General features: G+C 36.1%; 3 protein-coding genes across 3 annotated transcripts; 1 reads left to right on the forward strand and 2 right to left on the reverse strand.

Moving 5' to 3' along the window:
- Positions 1–39: 39 nt before the first annotated feature.
- Positions 40–4,836, reverse strand: LOC9315399 (probable E3 ubiquitin-protein ligase ARI7). Its single transcript, XM_002881133.2, has 15 exons — positions 4,318–4,836; positions 3,967–4,091; positions 3,654–3,759; positions 3,473–3,563; positions 3,026–3,195; positions 2,571–2,675; positions 2,389–2,477; positions 2,143–2,250; positions 1,932–2,022; positions 1,744–1,833; positions 1,613–1,660; positions 1,161–1,232; positions 972–1,071; positions 771–897; positions 40–479 (listed from the first exon to the last, which is right to left on the reverse strand). Exons 1-15 carry the CDS (start codon positions 4,486–4,488, stop codon positions 287–289), a joined length of 1,686 nt encoding a protein of 561 aa, XP_002881179.1. The 5' UTR covers positions 4,489–4,836; the 3' UTR covers positions 40–286.
- Positions 4,837–5,782: 946 nt separating this feature from the next.
- Positions 5,783–9,266, forward strand: LOC9317247 (preprotein translocase subunit SCY2, chloroplastic). Its single transcript, XM_021029380.1, has 13 exons — positions 5,783–5,942; positions 6,244–6,747; positions 6,835–6,923; positions 7,023–7,102; positions 7,235–7,324; positions 7,434–7,525; positions 7,636–7,719; positions 7,885–8,026; positions 8,188–8,304; positions 8,411–8,540; positions 8,631–8,754; positions 8,840–8,946; positions 9,031–9,266. Exons 1-13 carry the CDS (start codon positions 5,858–5,860, stop codon positions 9,118–9,120), a joined length of 1,734 nt encoding a protein of 577 aa, XP_020885039.1. The 5' UTR covers positions 5,783–5,857; the 3' UTR covers positions 9,121–9,266.
- A 68-nt stretch (positions 9,267–9,334) lies between these two features.
- On the reverse strand, positions 9,335–11,174 carry LOC9315400 (GDSL esterase/lipase At2g31540). The gene is made up of 3 exons (XM_002881134.2): positions 10,154–11,174; positions 9,777–10,035; positions 9,335–9,675 (listed from the first exon to the last, which is right to left on the reverse strand). The coding sequence occupies exons 1-3, from the start codon at positions 10,781–10,783 to the stop codon at positions 9,482–9,484; spliced, it is 1,083 nt and encodes a 360-aa protein (XP_002881180.1). The 5' UTR covers positions 10,784–11,174; the 3' UTR covers positions 9,335–9,481.
- Positions 11,175–16,006: the final 4,832 nt, after the last annotated feature.

A 16,006-nucleotide genomic window follows, 5' to 3' on the forward strand; every position in this document is an offset into this window, starting at 1 on the left:
CCATTTGCTCTTTTTTTCTTTAAAACGAGACACATGAGGTCACTGAATATTGGTTTCACAGAGATTGCCACAGCAGAGCAGGCAACAAAAGTCTTGTTCTTTTACACTATACATAAGCGGGAAACTTATCACAGACCCGATGATCCAAACCCACATACACGCATAAGAGAAGAATTAGAGTTCCACTATGTGCATGCAGTTTGGGTTTTTCTTCGATCGTGTGCATTCTCCAATTGCATACGAACTATTCGGGTTTTGTACCTTGGCGAGGACATGAGAAACATTCTTATAAGTTGTCATCTGGGTTTCTGCTGGATCCACCAGTTCTGGAACTTCCTTTGCCTTTACCTCTTGTTTTGCTACTGCAAGCTGTTGATTTGGAGCTTGTTGATTTGCTGCTGCAAGCCGCATGTGAGTCTACATCAGCAAGACCGTTCTCCAGAGCTTTCACCAAATTCTCAAAGTAGTTTTTCGTCACGCTGTAAGAATACAAAATACAGAAGCATGGGTTTAGCTTTCCGAAAAATGTGAATGGCATTTATAAGAAGAATTACTTGGTGATAGTCTCGACTAGGTCAGGTAGCTACATCAGAAAACTACCACAGGACCTAACATTATGTATGGCTTGATTGGTTTAAATATTAGCAGACTTATGTCACTGATATAGGGTTTCGCACAATTATTTTCCTAGATCTATCTGAAAGCCTGAAGCACTTATTTCTTCTTCTTCTCTGTCAAACAGGATAGATGTATGAAGACAAAACGCTTACCTGGTCAAACCAGCTAGTTTTGTCCGGAAATCATTGAAATCTTTTGATGGGCCTTCTGCATTGAGAAACTGAGCCAAGTCCTTCTCTACGCATTGATGGAGCCTCTCTAAACCTGACTCAGCTTCCCCTGAACAATAGGAAAAAGTTAAGATGCTTCTGAAGAAGAAAGAGATACACAATTAAATGAAGGAGGGTTCTGACCTTGCAAATACTCGAAAAATTGTCGTTTGGCATGTTCATGATCAGGTAGGTAGTATCCATATGCATAAGTCCATTTCAAGACTCGCCTACATTCGATGATCTTCATCGGTAATATCATATGAGAAACTGTTTTTAGCAAATGCTATGGAGAAGTCTCACTTAGTTATTTGAACACTTCTATTTGCTTACCTGAAGCCAAGCTTCTAAAATGAATTTGAGCTGAGATTCTGGTGTGCACTGTTTATCACTAAGCTTCTCAAGCTGGCAGAATTTGAGATGAGTCAAGTATAGATAAACGGAGTATTAGAAACAGCCAAAACGGTTTACTTCTCAAAATATTTTCTACTAAAAGAACCTTCCCCACCCATGAATAAACACAATAGTTTCAAATGCATATGTCGATGCTTTATAAACAGACATAGGAAATACTTAAAGAGCAGAACAAAGTGCAGTATGGGTTTTAAGACCAGGAAACATTTGTGAACGTTGAATTTAAAAAAAAAACGAGGGGATTACTCAGTTTAGCGAAAAGACCACAATTGCCTTCCATTTACATCTCATTTCAAAGATAAAGACTATAACTCACTCAGATAAAGAGATTCAGAAAGAAGCAAAATTCTAAAGAACATAACAAGTCTTACATTCTGCGTCTGCGCTTGCTGCAGATCTGCCATAGCCTTTTGCCTCGACTGCCAAATCACCCAAAACAAAGAAATAAATACTGAGGACCTAGAAACTTCCTCAGGCATAAGAAGTGTAGAATTATGCATACCGTTTGATTGCTTGCCCAGCGTTCATAATAATGTGTGTATCTCTCTAGTGAATTTTTGGCCATCTCTCTCCTTCTTTCTGTCTCATCATACTAACAGGCAAAGATGAGCCCAAGTCAATATTCAGTAAAATCAGCGCAAATGACTAATAAGAAACCACCAAAGACCAAGAAAGTACCCAATGTCTTACCTGTCCTTCTTGCTTGGCCACCTCGTACCGGTTACAAGCATAAAAACCACCAGTTCTTTCCCCATGATCCATCCATGCACCAAGACATAGCCTATAGATGTAATTATATAAACAGCATTATTAGCATTGCCTAGACCACATTTCTAGTAAAACATTACAGAGATACAGTTTCAACCAAACTAAGACGTTAGAGATGGAATTGAAGCATTACCAACAAAATTCATATTTACAAGGTGGTGTGCATGTCATGTGCATACAGCCCTGATTCTTTTCAATTGGCCGCTTACATCTTGGACAAGGCTTTGAATTGGCAAGTATCCTGAGCATAAGAAGACAGAGTTTGATTACCAGGAAATATTAGTAAGATACACAAGGCAGGTGGTAAGATATATGTCTCTATATACAAGCCAGAGATAAGGGGTCAGGAACGAGTAAGAGAAACAGATAGAGTGGATACCAATTCATATTTTCAGATTCAGCGCTGTTCTTCAAAATCCATTTTGAAACTGTGCTACAATCCACAGGTCGGTGAGCCTCCTCAGTGCACTACAATTAAAATTCACCACAGCGCTATTGATCTACCGAATACATTGAATAACTAGGAGAAATCAAATCAGTGGGCTTTGACTCAAGACTTACATTCCAGCAAAAGCTAAACGAGCACAAGCAGGAAACATCATAACTTCCAGACCCTGCAACAAAATCAATCGCATAATCACATCCCGGGGCAGGACACCACTTCATCTGAACCAAATAACATAAGGATTAGAAACATCGCATCATAAGAATAAATATGGAGAGAGACTAATATGGTTTGCTACTTTGTTCAAAGTAGCAAAGACATCAAAGGTAATTTGAGAATACGGAAAAAAATTATGAAATCATGAAAAGAACAGAATCTTCTAAGAGATGACAAAAACTTCAGGATGCTCAACAGACAGAACCCACTATTCCTCAAACGGAAAATAGTGTCAATCATAGAACAAAAGGAAAGAGAGTAAAACGTTTCAAGTAAGATGATATGATATCTCAATAAAAGAGCCTGCGACATTAATATCAGTCTGTGTGATATAAATTTTCTAGTGACCGTTTACCTTTCTGTTGTCTTCAATATAAGACCTAAGAAAATATCTGTTGTACTTCTCCTTCTCTTCAGACGCTAATTTGTCAACCATATCATGACCAACAGCAGCAAGACAAGATGGGTCAGGACATCTTAGCATCAAACATCCCGGACCATCATTAATGGTTGTGGTGATATAACCTGCAAAACGTATACAGTAAAACGTAAGTTACCACTCAACAAATATTGTAGTAGAAATATGGGGCACACAGGTTTGTTTCAGAAAAATCAAAGATGGGAGATTTTGAAATTAACAACTAGATTAGAAGGAAATTACCTTTAAAATTACAACCAATTAACTGAACCTAACCTCAGATAAATACAAGGAAAATGAAGCGGTTCCCATTCTTTGATAGAACTAAAGATGTAAGACTCTTGAGGATGCTAATGAAAAAGAAAAGAAAAAAAGACAATTGACCTGTCCAGCATGTAGTGCAGAAAGGATGGCCACAAGAAACTGAAGGGATTTTCTCAGGAGGGTACGAATCGAAACAGATTCCACATGTAAGCTGAACACATGATGATGTGTTAGTGAGACATGAATTGTCAAACGAGAAACATGTAAAACCACTTCAGATAATACAATTTAAAGGACATACTTCACTGTCATCAGATGGTGGAACAACAGGACTCTCCAAAATGCCAACAGTCTTCCGAACTCTCTCTTCATCAGCAAACCACTCATCATGAACTCTACCGACACTCCTGAAATGAGAAGTTTCTCATTGCATCAGGAAGCTAGAATAAACACCTAAGTACGACCATGGATATACATTCTAGAAAAGCTAAAGAGACCATTTGATATTATCACTCCAAAACAAATTGAAGTAAACAAGGAATCATATATATACACATGAAACAATGAGAAACACATAGTGTTAATATTAAAGCGTAAACGTAAAAGGCATTTACCAGTGAAAATGACGAAGCAGAATACTCGCTTCGACCTCAGTTATCGAGAGGACAACGGAAACTCGTTCAATATCATCCATCTGGTGCCTACGAATATCTTCTTCCCTCAGAACACAAAAGTTTTTCTAGAAAGAAGTAACATTATAGTTATAATCAGTCAATATTCACAGAACAAAACAAAAGTAGACATGGAACTAAAACAGTATAGAGAAATTCCATGGTGAACTTTGAAGCCTCAATTTTATCATAGAAAGCCTCGAACTTTGCCATCAGACAAATCATAACACATGCACAAGTTCTAAAAGCAATCAGCTTCAACAACCAAAACCAAGTAGAACCACAAAAACCCACCTGAGAGCGATGAGAGGCGATCATGGCAGAATCATCAGCATCTTCCTCAACAAACCCATAATCAGGTTCACCATCATCACTATCATTACAATCATCAGTTCCACCGCTATAGAAATCATCCTCACCAGACTCCATATCGTGTGCATCGAGCATATCTTCTTCAGAATCCATGATCAGAGTAAACGAAATGGCAAAAAAAGAACCGAGATTTATACAAATTAGATGAAACCCCTCTTCTTGCAAATTAGGGTTTGTCGGAAACACAAAATCGCAGGGGATAGTGAAGAGCTTTCTAAGGGGAGGGGAAGCAAAATTGAGGCTTGATGAGAGAATAAAATTAGGACATAAGTGTCCAAATTTATGCGGTCTGATCGAGAAAGGGAATCTAAAGAGACTGGATCGGTTGGGTTTGCGATTACAGGAATAGAGTGTAGACTTGTATCACTCTACCACATCACATTTATAATTTTCATAAAGGTAACCACAAATCTGTATGTCTCTCACCAAATGGAAATGATAATGATTTTGAAGGAAGGATTATTGATTTTCTTTTTCTCTTTACTTCTTGGAGAAAGTAATCAATTTTATATCGCATAAATATCTTATCATCTGTTAACACTTGGATGTGAGTATTAAAATAAAGAGAAATATTGCGCTCTCTCTATCTCTCTCTATTTCCCTCTTTATCTTCTCTCTCTTTAATTATAATAATAAAAAATTATTCACACCCAAACTCACACATGTGCCATTGTGTATGCTCTTAGATCTTACTAGTATTTTGATGATTTTCACTAAAAACTATGGTATTATTTTATTTGATCAACCATATAAATGAACTTATAATGTTTTGTTGTGACATTCATTTTGTACTCACTTTAGATGGTGTTCTAGTATCAACAAAGATAAAAAAAAAAAAATTATAACTGAATTATATTAATAGAACTTTTCTAAATTATTGATTAAAATCTTTCAACACATTATTGTTATAAGAATCTAATTCTTATTTATGTGATTGATAATACTACAATAGCATAATGGTGAAAAGTAAAAGTTTTTGTTGTTAATCTATTCAATAGAAAACTCATATTATTTGGATTTTTTTTTTTCAATCACACCATAATTAAAATAAAACTTTTTACATTGGCACTTTGCTCTTAGAAGCATTGTGATTCTTCCCCTGCCAACAAAAATTCATCTAATACCATCAATTATTTGGATTATTAGAACTTTTTTGTCATTTCATTTTAAATAATATTACAGAATTATATAATTGACCTAATTCTTGTATACTTCAAATCTTGATACTAATCTTTTACTAACATGGCAAAACATAAAATAGGGCAAATAGTAGAACCACAAAAAATGCATGAATCATACATTCTAGAACTATATTAGAGGCTAAGTATAAGAATTAAATAAATTAAAAAATAAAATAAAGATATAAAGATTTAAGTTATAAGTTATAACAGTAACACACTTGGAAGCCGATGTTGTTCTTCTTCCTTGGCTCAGCGCCGCGTTTTCTCTCCTCATCCTCTCGATGAATTCCTCTCAAGCTTGCTTCTTCCATTTTCCTCTTAGACCAATCTCGCTTTCGCATCCCTCCTATGCTTTCCTCTCTAAACGTAAGTGTTTCTTCCTCAAATTAAGTAGTTCGGAATCAAAATCTTAAGAGATTGTTACCTACTAGACTAGTTCAGGATACAATCGTTAAAGTTTCATTGCTTCGAATTGATAAAACCCTAACTTCAAGAGCACCGACATGGGTTTTTCACTGTTCCTACAAAGTTCATAACTTTTTCACTGATACTATCTCTTGGACTAGTTCTCTTAAGCCTGCAATTCTCTCAAATTATCGAACTTTATTTTCATATGAACAGAAACAATTGTTGAGGCATGTGTTTGACCTTGATGTTGTTTTTGCAGGAGACCCATCTCTGTGTTATCAACCTTTACAATCCAGGAAATGTCTTACTATGAATTTGAATATGTCAAGGAGAGAAGGACATTTTATTCAGATGAACAGAAGACATCTCTTTATTAAAGAAAAGAAGAGTTTTTCGATAAATTATTCCGATAAGCTCAGAGATGATTCTATGAGCAGTGAGGAGATGCATGTAGATGCTTTGGATGTGGAGATTACTCCACCAGATTCACAGGACATTCATATTTCACAGAATTCTACTGTCTCCAGCACTCTACAGGAAGATAGGCCAAAGTCTTTTAGAAATAGGTTTCTTGATTTTGTTCGGATAAGTTCAGTACTCAATACTGCAGCTGAAAGATTCTTTAAGAGCGAGATAAGGAGGAGGTTGTTTGTAACGGCTGTTTTGCTTGTACTTAGCCGTGTTGGATATTTTATACCTTTACCTGGATTCGACAGAAGATTAATACCTCAAGATTACCTTAGCTTTGTCTCGGGTTCTGTGGGTGAGTGTTCTCATGTCATTTGAGTCCTATAACCCCTTGTTCGGATGACACATCTAAGTTTGTGGCTAACATCTGTGTTTTTGATAGAGGAACTGGGTGAGTTTGGAGCAGAGATCAAGCTTTCGCTTTTCCAGCTTGGGCTCAGTCCACAAATAATAGCATCTATAATTATGCAGGTTAAGATCTCCCCCTTGATTTGATGTGTTTGCCTGTTTCTGTGGATTCTTTATATATTAAAATTATGATTGATGTTAAAATTGATCATGAAACACCAGGTGCTTTGTCACGTTCTTCCATCGTTGGTGAAACTGCGAAAGGAAGGCTTAGATGGTCACGAAAAGATCAAGAGTTATATGTGTGTTTAGTTTCTTACCTCTCAAGCCGTGAGATGAATTCTTCACATGCAATTACTTTGTTTGTAGATCTTGTGACTTTTTTGCTTCATTGAACAAAGTTACTAAATCGCTTTTTTCGGTCTTACTTTTAGATGGTGGCTATCGTTTCTCTTTGCTATAGTGGAAGCATTAGTGGTGGCTTACACTTCGCTTCAATATTCAGTTTTTGCAGCCACTGCCCAGTAAGTTAATTAGGATTATTCAAGTTCGGAGTAGCAAAAATGATGCTTGTAGATTCTATCATCCATTTTGCCACAACTGATGCTAAAGTAAGAATTCATGCTTTTTCAGGGTCAAGCATGTAATGATGACAGCATCTTTGCTAGTCTGTGGTGCAATGACAATGACATGGCTGTGTGATACAATTTCAGAATCCGGATTTGGTATTTGATTCTCTCTCTTCTTATCTCTATAACCATTGGTAGCTTAAAGTGATGCAGAAATGGAGTATTTGGTGGAACTCGCTCATTACATGTTTCTATGCCTTTAACAGGTCATGGGTCATCTCTAATTATTTGTGTGGGAATATTGACGGGCTACACGGAGACCTTACACAAGATGCTGAACCAAATCTCAGGTACCTTTGGTTTTTCCTGCTCCACATTTCTCAATCTTATGGTTAGTCTTTACTCTTTACCTTAGACCTGCATGTCTTCCACATTTCCTGGAAGCAACTATCATTCGCTTATCTTCTCAATTAATTTATAAAAAGGAAGAGTTGTTCTTTATTTTGTTTTTGCAGGAAGTTTCTCGAATTGGTTGCCTTACTTGTTAGGCTTGCTGGGCATTTTTACGGTAGTAACTATGTTCGCTGTTGTTGTTACTGAGGGCTGCAGGAAGATAAAACTACAATATTATGGTTTTAAACTTGCTTCTGCTTCGAGGTAATATATATAGCTCAGCATCAGTATTTTGTAGAAAAGATTGTTGTATATTACAATTTTTACCAATATTGCTTGGAGTAGACTAGGGTTAATATACATTTGGATGCAACGTGTGCTTTACTCATATTTGTTTTTATGCTATGTTTTCGCCATTTGGGCAGAGAAGGTTCTCCGATAACCGAGGTGGAGCCTTACATACCTTTTAACATTAACCCAGCAGGAATGCAACCTGTTCTCACAACCACATATCTCTTGGCATTCCCCAGCATTCTTGCTAGGTAAATCCCTTGAAGATTCTGTTAGGTTTATATCATTCTTGTTCTTACTTCGTTGTGTTATTATTACCATCTAAAGCTGTCTAATAAGGTGATATATTGTCTTTAGTATTCTGGGTTCACCTTTCTTGGTACACGTGAAGGAGATATTAAACCCGGAAAGCACGGTTGGAGCACCGCCTTGGGTCTATTACTCAATATATGCGTTTTTCGTCTTTCTCTTCAACATCTTTGACATTGTGAGTAATTACCCTTTTTCTAAATCAGAACTTCAATCTTCCAATGAACATTAAACATTACATGAACCGGGTTTCTTGTTTGTTATGTAGGCCAACTTGCCAAAGGAAATAGCCGATTATTTAAACAAAATGGGAGCGAGAATACCCAATATAAAGCCTGGGAAAGCCACAATCGAGTACTTAACGAAGATACAAGCATCAACTAGGTTTTGGGGTAAGTTAGTTGTTGCGGTTTAGATCTATTTCCTATATGGTACAAGTGTAATCTCTAAAAAACATTTGATTTGGTTTTGATTCAGGTGGTCTTCTGTTGAGCTTTTTGGCAACAGCTTCTACTGTACTTGACCACTATCTACGCAGCATCAATCAAGGCTTTTCTATCGGATTTACATCGGTTTTGATCATCGTAAGTGTTCTTTCCATGTTCAATATCATTCAATTTAACAGTACCGACTTCGATGTGTTGATAATCTCTATCGTTTGTCTACAGGTTGGTTCCATTATTGAACTCAGAAGATCTTACCATGCCTACAATGTAATGCCTAGTTTAAGCAAAGCGTTGAAGAGATATGGTGTATAAGGAGATTTGAGAAACAGAAGAAATTATAGATATATTATTGTGGTTTAGAGTTTCTGTAGCTCTTTTTTTTAGTAGATTAGGAATTAGATGATTTGTATTAAGAACCAAAACACATAACCAATTTACAATCATAATCTTAGAATCTATCAAGCATTTGCGGAATTTATAAATAACTCAACTGATTTTCTTTTCTTTGTTTGTCAACAAGTGAAAGTCAAATTAATTAGTTGTCATATTTGGCTAAATTTAAAAAGCACAAATAAGAGCCAATGTTACACTTGATTCATAAACAAAAGTCCACAAATAGTCGCATAATGAAACAAGAAAATAACATTGTGTCAGTTTTGCAACTCGTGATGACTTAAGCCTGGAACTTCCCACGAATCTTAGGATCCAGAAGATTGCCTATGACATTATAGGTAGCTTCCGATGGATGAATCGAGTCAAAGAACAAAAACTCCGACCGATTCTGACACGTAGGAGAGAAAACATTACACATGAAGCTCGTCTCCAAGAACCCTGTTCCACAACATCCTCTCTTCGTCTCTTTGAACCCTGTTTTAATTCCACACACACGAATCATATATATAAACAATGCTCAATAGTACTATCTCATAAGAAAACTTGCGGAACAAGAAAGATGTTAATGTACATACCGTATTTGCTAGGGTTTTGCATCATCTCCATCATAGGATTATAGACATCGGCGTAAAGGATTTTGCTTCCTTTAAGAGATGCTTCGAGTTGGGGCAAGAGATTCTGAAGTTTCTGATTGTATAAAACAGAGTCTCTGTTATGTTGTTCCAAGCAGAATCTAAAAACGTTGCGGAATTTAACAGTCATGTGGATCGGTAAACACCCCATTGGCGGCAAACCTCCAACCAAAATATTCCGGGAACCTAGACTGTAAAGCTCCTGCATATACACCGGAGAGATTAACAAAAGAAATTATCAGAAAACTTTCAGTCACTATAGTCTGCTCCAAAACCCTAATTGTGTGGTAATATGAAGAAATAAATATCTTAGACGTTACCCGCACGATATTTTCAAGCCTTTTAAGAATAAAGTCTTGGTAACCAGAAATGAAAGGATACTCGAGACGCCTTGAGGGAATATCGTAATAGTTCAAAATGAAATCGTTAGGCCCTGCACTGATAACCACTAAAGCATTGTTTATGATCTCCATTGCTTTCTTGTCTCCCACGATACCTTTGAGACGAGCAATGTAACTCTTGAACATGTTTGGTTGTTCCGAGACACGAATGGCTTGTGTGGAGAGACTGGTTAGGTCGTCGTAACCGGCACCAGCTGATGCGAAACAGACTCCGGTTAGAATGTCTTGGTCGGAGAGATTTGGTTGTAAGAAAGGAGGAATAAACTCTTTGATGTTGAGTTTGGTTGCGATTATGTCGGAGATAAGTTTTCCGTTTGAGAATCTTCCGTTAGCTTTGCCATCTGGAAGATCCATGCCGTAAGGAAAGTGTTCAGCTCTGAAGATTGTTGGTAAAGGGTAGTTGTTGTTGCCTGTGTCGACGGTTGAATCGCCGAAGATTAGAATCGCTGGGAAGAGCGGTTTTGTTGTTGCGTTTGCGACTGCGTTGCAGGACGCGAATAGTGTTGTTGCGATAAAAAGAGTTAAGGTTATGGTTTTAGAAGTCGACATTTCTTTTTTATTTTGGTTTTTGTTTTTAGTTGATTTGAAGAAATGTGTTGTTTGGTGATGAATTTATAAGGTGAATTTTCTTTTGTTACCTTGCTGGCTTTGTGAGTTTGTTATTCTTTAAAGTGAATTACAAATGGATAAAGTCAAGAGCTTTGAACCTTATAGTCTAAATAAAGATTTTGTTAAGATATTGATGAGCTTTTCACCCAATGAAAAAAGAAAAACTGAAAAACAATCTAATGTGGTAATGTGGTCAAAAGAAAAGAAACTTCGTTGGTCGAGCAAGATAAAATAGAAAAGCAAACTTTTTATTTAGCGTTTAAGAATTGATAATGTGAAAAACAAATCGATAAACATACAAATTAAACAAACATATCTTAACTCCAACCGAACTCCAATTCTGAAATCTGGTTGAACAAAATGACCTAATTCATATGATATGGTCATATGGACAACATCAACATTTAACACATATAAAATGTTCCAAGATGATGTACTTACTAAACACGAATCTAGAGAAATTTAGAAGTGTCAAGAAAAATAACTTATACCAGTATCTGAAACCAAAATCAAACTCTCTAAATTAGAGCATACTTCCTTTTTTTGTGGCTAGCGACTTGTGCATAGTTTTCTTTAGATAAATCCAATATTTGATAAGATGAAAAAGAAAGGAAAACAATATTGAATTTACACATTCTATAAACTAATGGGCTACATTTATTAACTAATGGACCGATTTTAACATTGCTTGATGGCCAATGACACCATTGCTTGATGTTGTGATCATTTATGCTCCTAAGGAAGAAGATATCAACTTCATGTCTGCTCAGGTTGCTGCTCTTGTGCCAGAAGGCTCCATCCACAACCGTAGATTATCCTGAGATGATTCCCCCCGTGGCCTAGAAAAAAACCTTTTTTTTACTATTACTCCATCAGATTTCCTTTCAACTTTTCTACCTTTTGTGATCAGTTTATAGCTTTTAATTCGTATCTGTCTTCGAATAAGACAAATTTTCTCAAATTGTAATTCTAAAATTATCTTAAGCTTCCAATGTTGAAAGGTATATCATATTCTATTTTGCAAACTATAGAACGAATTTATTCAATTCATTGCTTTATAAAAAACCCTCGGAATATTATGATTTTAAATAAGATTAAATAATTTAAAATAAAATAAGATTAATATCATAAGTAACTCTGCACTTTACATATTTAAAACATTTATATTTTAACCAATATCGCAATATTATTATAATATATAGTTATAAGTTTCAGAATAAAAATAGTAATATACCTTCTTATGTGAATTATGGGAAGATAACGAAATGAAAATTTACTTTAAACCGCTGTTGCTCGAGTTATACCGAAAGAACCCCCTTAACCGGTGTTGTTGCCTTCATCTTTAAGAAACCAAATTCAAAAATAAAACCGGAAGAACCACCTTCAACAGGTATTTCTCGGTAAGTTGAAAATATTCACAATGTGGAATTATGCGAATGTGTGTACAGCTGTGCAAAGCTGGGCATTTGAATTTTCATATTTTTTTGAACAGAAATTTGTCTTGCGATCTTTCATTTTCAAATTTTGAATTTTCCTATATAACGGAATCAAATGGACGTTTAAAGAAGAAGAACGTTAACAAAGCTCTCTCTTATTTTTATAAATCCCTACATTTTCCTTTTTGCAAAATGTCTGTAGAAGTTGAGTATCGGTGCTTTTTTTTTTGGCGATCAAACACTAGAAAGGGTGTGTTCTCTCCGTTCGTCTAAGTTTATCGATTCAAAGGTTAGTAACACGATATATCATGCTCTCGGATTTAGGGTTCCGATAATTCTGATTCCAAAGATTTATTTGTTTATGAATTGTGTTTTTCTGTTACTTCACTCGATTATTGTTCCGTCGAGGCAATTCCGATCATTCTGAAATGTTTATGAATTGTAGTATTTCTCTGTTACTTGATTCGATTATTGTTACACGGAGAGATTAAAACTCCCCGAACTAGGGTTCCGTCGAAGCAAGTCCTATAATCCTGAAATGTTTAAATATTGTGTGTTCTCTGTTACTTGATTCGATTATTGTTACAGAGAGATCAAACTCCCCGAATTAGGGTTCCATCGAGGCAATTCCGATAATCGTGAAATGTTTATGAATTTTGTTTCTCTGTTACTTGATTCGATTATTGTTACTTAATTTATCCCAATCGGTATGTTAATCTTCCTGCTTGTATGAGTGGAGAGGTCGATCGATTTTGTTATTTGATCGATACCATCTCTATGATAACTCTGTGACTTGTTCGATTTGGTTTTGACAGATTGCGAGAATTGGAAGATCAAGGGCACTCTGATTCGTGATAATAAATCCTCCATGTGATTCTATCGAAGAGATGATCGAGAAAGAACTTGATGGTCGTAGCGTCAACGTGAATGTGGTGGTTGGTGTTAATCGAAGATAAAAAAAAATAGTTTTGTGCTGCTCTGTTTTCGTTTTAGATTTGTTCTGCATCATTGTGTCTCCGGTTTGTTACTTGTTCTTGTTCTTATGGTTTACTTTTTTGATGTTACAGATCGTTTCAAGTTTTCTTTGCTTGAAGAAAAGAGACATGTACCTAAATGCACACATGCATTCATGCATTCATGCATTCCTGCATACATACATCCATACATACATATATACATGGATTCTTTGTTTACTTCACCATTTATGCTTTCATTCCTTGCTTACTTCATCATTTATGCTTTCATTTCTTGCTTCCTGGTTTTCTTTCTTCATTCCTTGATTTGTTTTCTATTTCCTAGTTCCTTCCTAGTTTCCTTCTTTGTTTGCTTATTTTCTGCTTTCTATGCTTGTACACATTCATATTTGCTTCTCTGTTTATTTGATTCCATGATTCATTGTTTGATCCTTTGTTTACTTATTTTCTGCTTTCGTGCCTTACTTGCATGCTTACTTTTTCTTCATTATTTGCTTCTTGGTTTGTTGGTTACTTCCTTGTGTCCTTCTCTGTTTCTTTGTTTTGTTGTTTACTTACTTGATTCCCTGATTCATTGTCTCATCCTATGTTTACTTATGCTTTCGTTCCTTACTTGCATGCTTACTTTTTTCTTCATTATTTGCTTCTTGGTTTTTTTGTTACTTCTTTGTGTCGTCCTTGCTTCATATTGCTTCTCTGTTTCTTTGTTTTGTTGTTTACTCACTTTATTCCATGATTCATTGTCTGATCTTTTGTTTACTTATTTTCTGCTTTCGTTTCTTACTTGCATGCTTACTTTTTTCTTCATTATTTGCTTCTTGGTTTGTTTGTTATTTCCTTGTGTCCTTGATTGGTTCCTTCCTTGCTTGCTTCTGTATTTTCTTCCCTAATTCCTTGGCTAATTTGCTTCCTTGTTTCCTTGCTTACATGCTTAATTTCGTACATACTGTCTATTAATTACTTGGTTAATTTGCTTCCTTGTTTCATTGATTACATGCTTAATTATTTACATATTGTCTTTCTACCTTTACTGCTGAACTTTTTTCTTTTTACTTCCTTTGTATCCTTAAATTGCTTGCTATTTACTCACTAACTGTCTCAGTTTATTCTCCACTAAAATATATACTTTGCTTTAGATAGTTCTAGGTTACTAATTAATCTTTTCCAGAGTTCACACTACTGAATCAACCGATACTGATATGAGGAAAGCAGTTGTTGTTTCAAACCTTGCAGTGAGTATAAAGCTAAGATTGACAGTTTGGGAATTTATTATTCTAGTGACTCTATCACTCTCTGCTGTTATATGCGTCTCTGACACTGTAATTGAGGATCGTTTTGATGTTGAACATGGAAGTGAAGAGTGGTACAAGAAGTTGGGTCTCCATTTTAAGTGGCTTCTTCATCATCGGATCAATCCATACTTTTGCAAATAGGGTGATGGCATGCAGGTCATGACATACAACTCACCACAGCCTGGTATTACAAATCGTCTTTTGATATCTTTATGCACCATTTGTACATGTTTTGTGTTGTGCAAGCTGATCATTTTGCTTCAAACTCTTGAGTTTTTAATTTGCATTCCACTTATTTTTCGCAGCCGATCATCTGAAATCGGATGAATACATCTCTGATCCAAGGCTTGCGGCTTTTGCAGTACCATATATTACTTTTACTTGTGGGGTGAGGTATCTTAGTGCTTAAATCAATTTTCCATTAGTGTGTGTGTGGTAATAGGAAAATTCTAAGCCATTTTTTAATCTCATGATCCATCTGTGGTGTAGTTGACGTGTTGTTTTAGTTGAAATTACTTATTTACAGCTTCAAATAACAATTATAACTTGTGGCAGCCACTGAATATGGAGCACTTTGATAGCGTTTCCAAGATGGCCAGTGAAAATTTTGCCTATGCAGATGCTCGTGTTTTGACTACATAATATTGTGGTATGATTCCCTTTTTCTGGAATTCACATGTGCTAATTGATTCCATTATAAATAGTTATTGTGATTGGCTATGTCCTTCTATTAAACTTTTGTGGTGTTAATATCTTACTTTTCTTTTCAGTTTAGCCTGCCGAGATGGGTCTTGAAGAGATTGAATATAGGAGGATCTCTTGTAAAACCAGAAACTATATCTCACTTAAAGAGCTTTTTATGGAAAGAAAAACTTGAAGGTTTGTCGAAGGGCTTAAAAGCCTATTTTTTTTTTTTTTGGTAGGAGAGGGGGGCGAACCCCCATTTTATTAAAAAGAAATTACGAATTACAAACGAACATTTCTAGGACGCGCAGGCCCGTTAATATCCTCCAACAAAATTAAATTAACACTCTCTGGACTCGACGTAAACAAATGAAAACCCAAAGGCAAAGAAAACGCATAGTTAGCCAATCCATCCGCAAGACGATTAGCCTCCCTATACACATGTGAAACTCGGACTAACCAGTCCTTCGATAAAAAGCCATGGCACAGACGTACCAGGAAGGACAACGGATGTGAATCCTCAATCCCTGTCCGCAAAAAACCAACCACCATCTCAGAATCAACCTCCAGCTCCAAACGTGTAATGCCTCGCTCCCAAGCTATGTATAAGCCATAGTAGACTCCCCATAACTCTGCTAGCGGTGCTGAGCATATCCCGATATTAAGCGCAAAACCACCACACCAATTACCTTCCCCATCCCGTATCACCCCTCCTGCAGTTGCTAGACCGGGATTCCCGTGAGAAGCACCATCCGTATTAAGCTTGAACCATCCAAC

The sequence above is a fragment of the Arabidopsis lyrata genome, assembly GCF_000004255.2.
Source record: "Arabidopsis lyrata subsp. lyrata unplaced genomic scaffold ARALYscaffold_4, whole genome shotgun sequence".
NCBI classification, from domain to species: domain Eukaryota; kingdom Viridiplantae; phylum Streptophyta; class Magnoliopsida; order Brassicales; family Brassicaceae; genus Arabidopsis; species Arabidopsis lyrata.

What these genes read in the sequence shown, in the direction of transcription:
- LOC9315399 (XM_002881133.2), bottom strand. Translation starts at nt 4,488, where the DNA reads ATGGATTCTGAAGAAGATATGCTCGATGCACACGATATGGAGTCTGGT. An exon ending in CTGCACTACATGCTGGACAG is followed by an intron (nt 3,196 to 3,472) that starts GTCAATTGTCTT and finishes TACGTTTTGCAG; the next exon opens with GTTATATCACCACAACCATT. An exon ending in AGCAAGCGCAGACGCAGAAT is followed by an intron (nt 1,233 to 1,612) that starts GTAAGACTTGTT and finishes AAATTCTGCCAG; the next exon opens with CTTGAGAAGCTTAGTGATAA.
- LOC9317247 (XM_021029380.1), top strand. Translation starts at nt 5,858, where the DNA reads ATGAATTCCTCTCAAGCTTGCTTCTTCCATTTTCCTCTTAGACCAATC. An exon ending in AGCATCAACTAGGTTTTGGG is followed by an intron (nt 8,755 to 8,839) that starts GTAAGTTAGTTG and finishes GTTTTGATTCAG; the next exon opens with GTGGTCTTCTGTTGAGCTTT. An exon ending in TTACATCGGTTTTGATCATC is followed by an intron (nt 8,947 to 9,030) that starts GTAAGTGTTCTT and finishes GTTTGTCTACAG; the next exon opens with GTTGGTTCCATTATTGAACT.
- LOC9315400 (XM_002881134.2), bottom strand. Translation starts at nt 10,783, where the DNA reads ATGTCGACTTCTAAAACCATAACCTTAACTCTTTTTATCGCAACAACA. An exon ending in GGCTTGAAAATATCGTGCGG is followed by an intron (nt 10,036 to 10,153) that starts GTAACGTCTAAG and finishes GTGTATATGCAG; the next exon opens with GAGCTTTACAGTCTAGGTTC. An exon ending in GCAAAACCCTAGCAAATACG is followed by an intron (nt 9,676 to 9,776) that starts GTATGTACATTA and finishes GAATTAAAACAG; the next exon opens with GGTTCAAAGAGACGAAGAGA.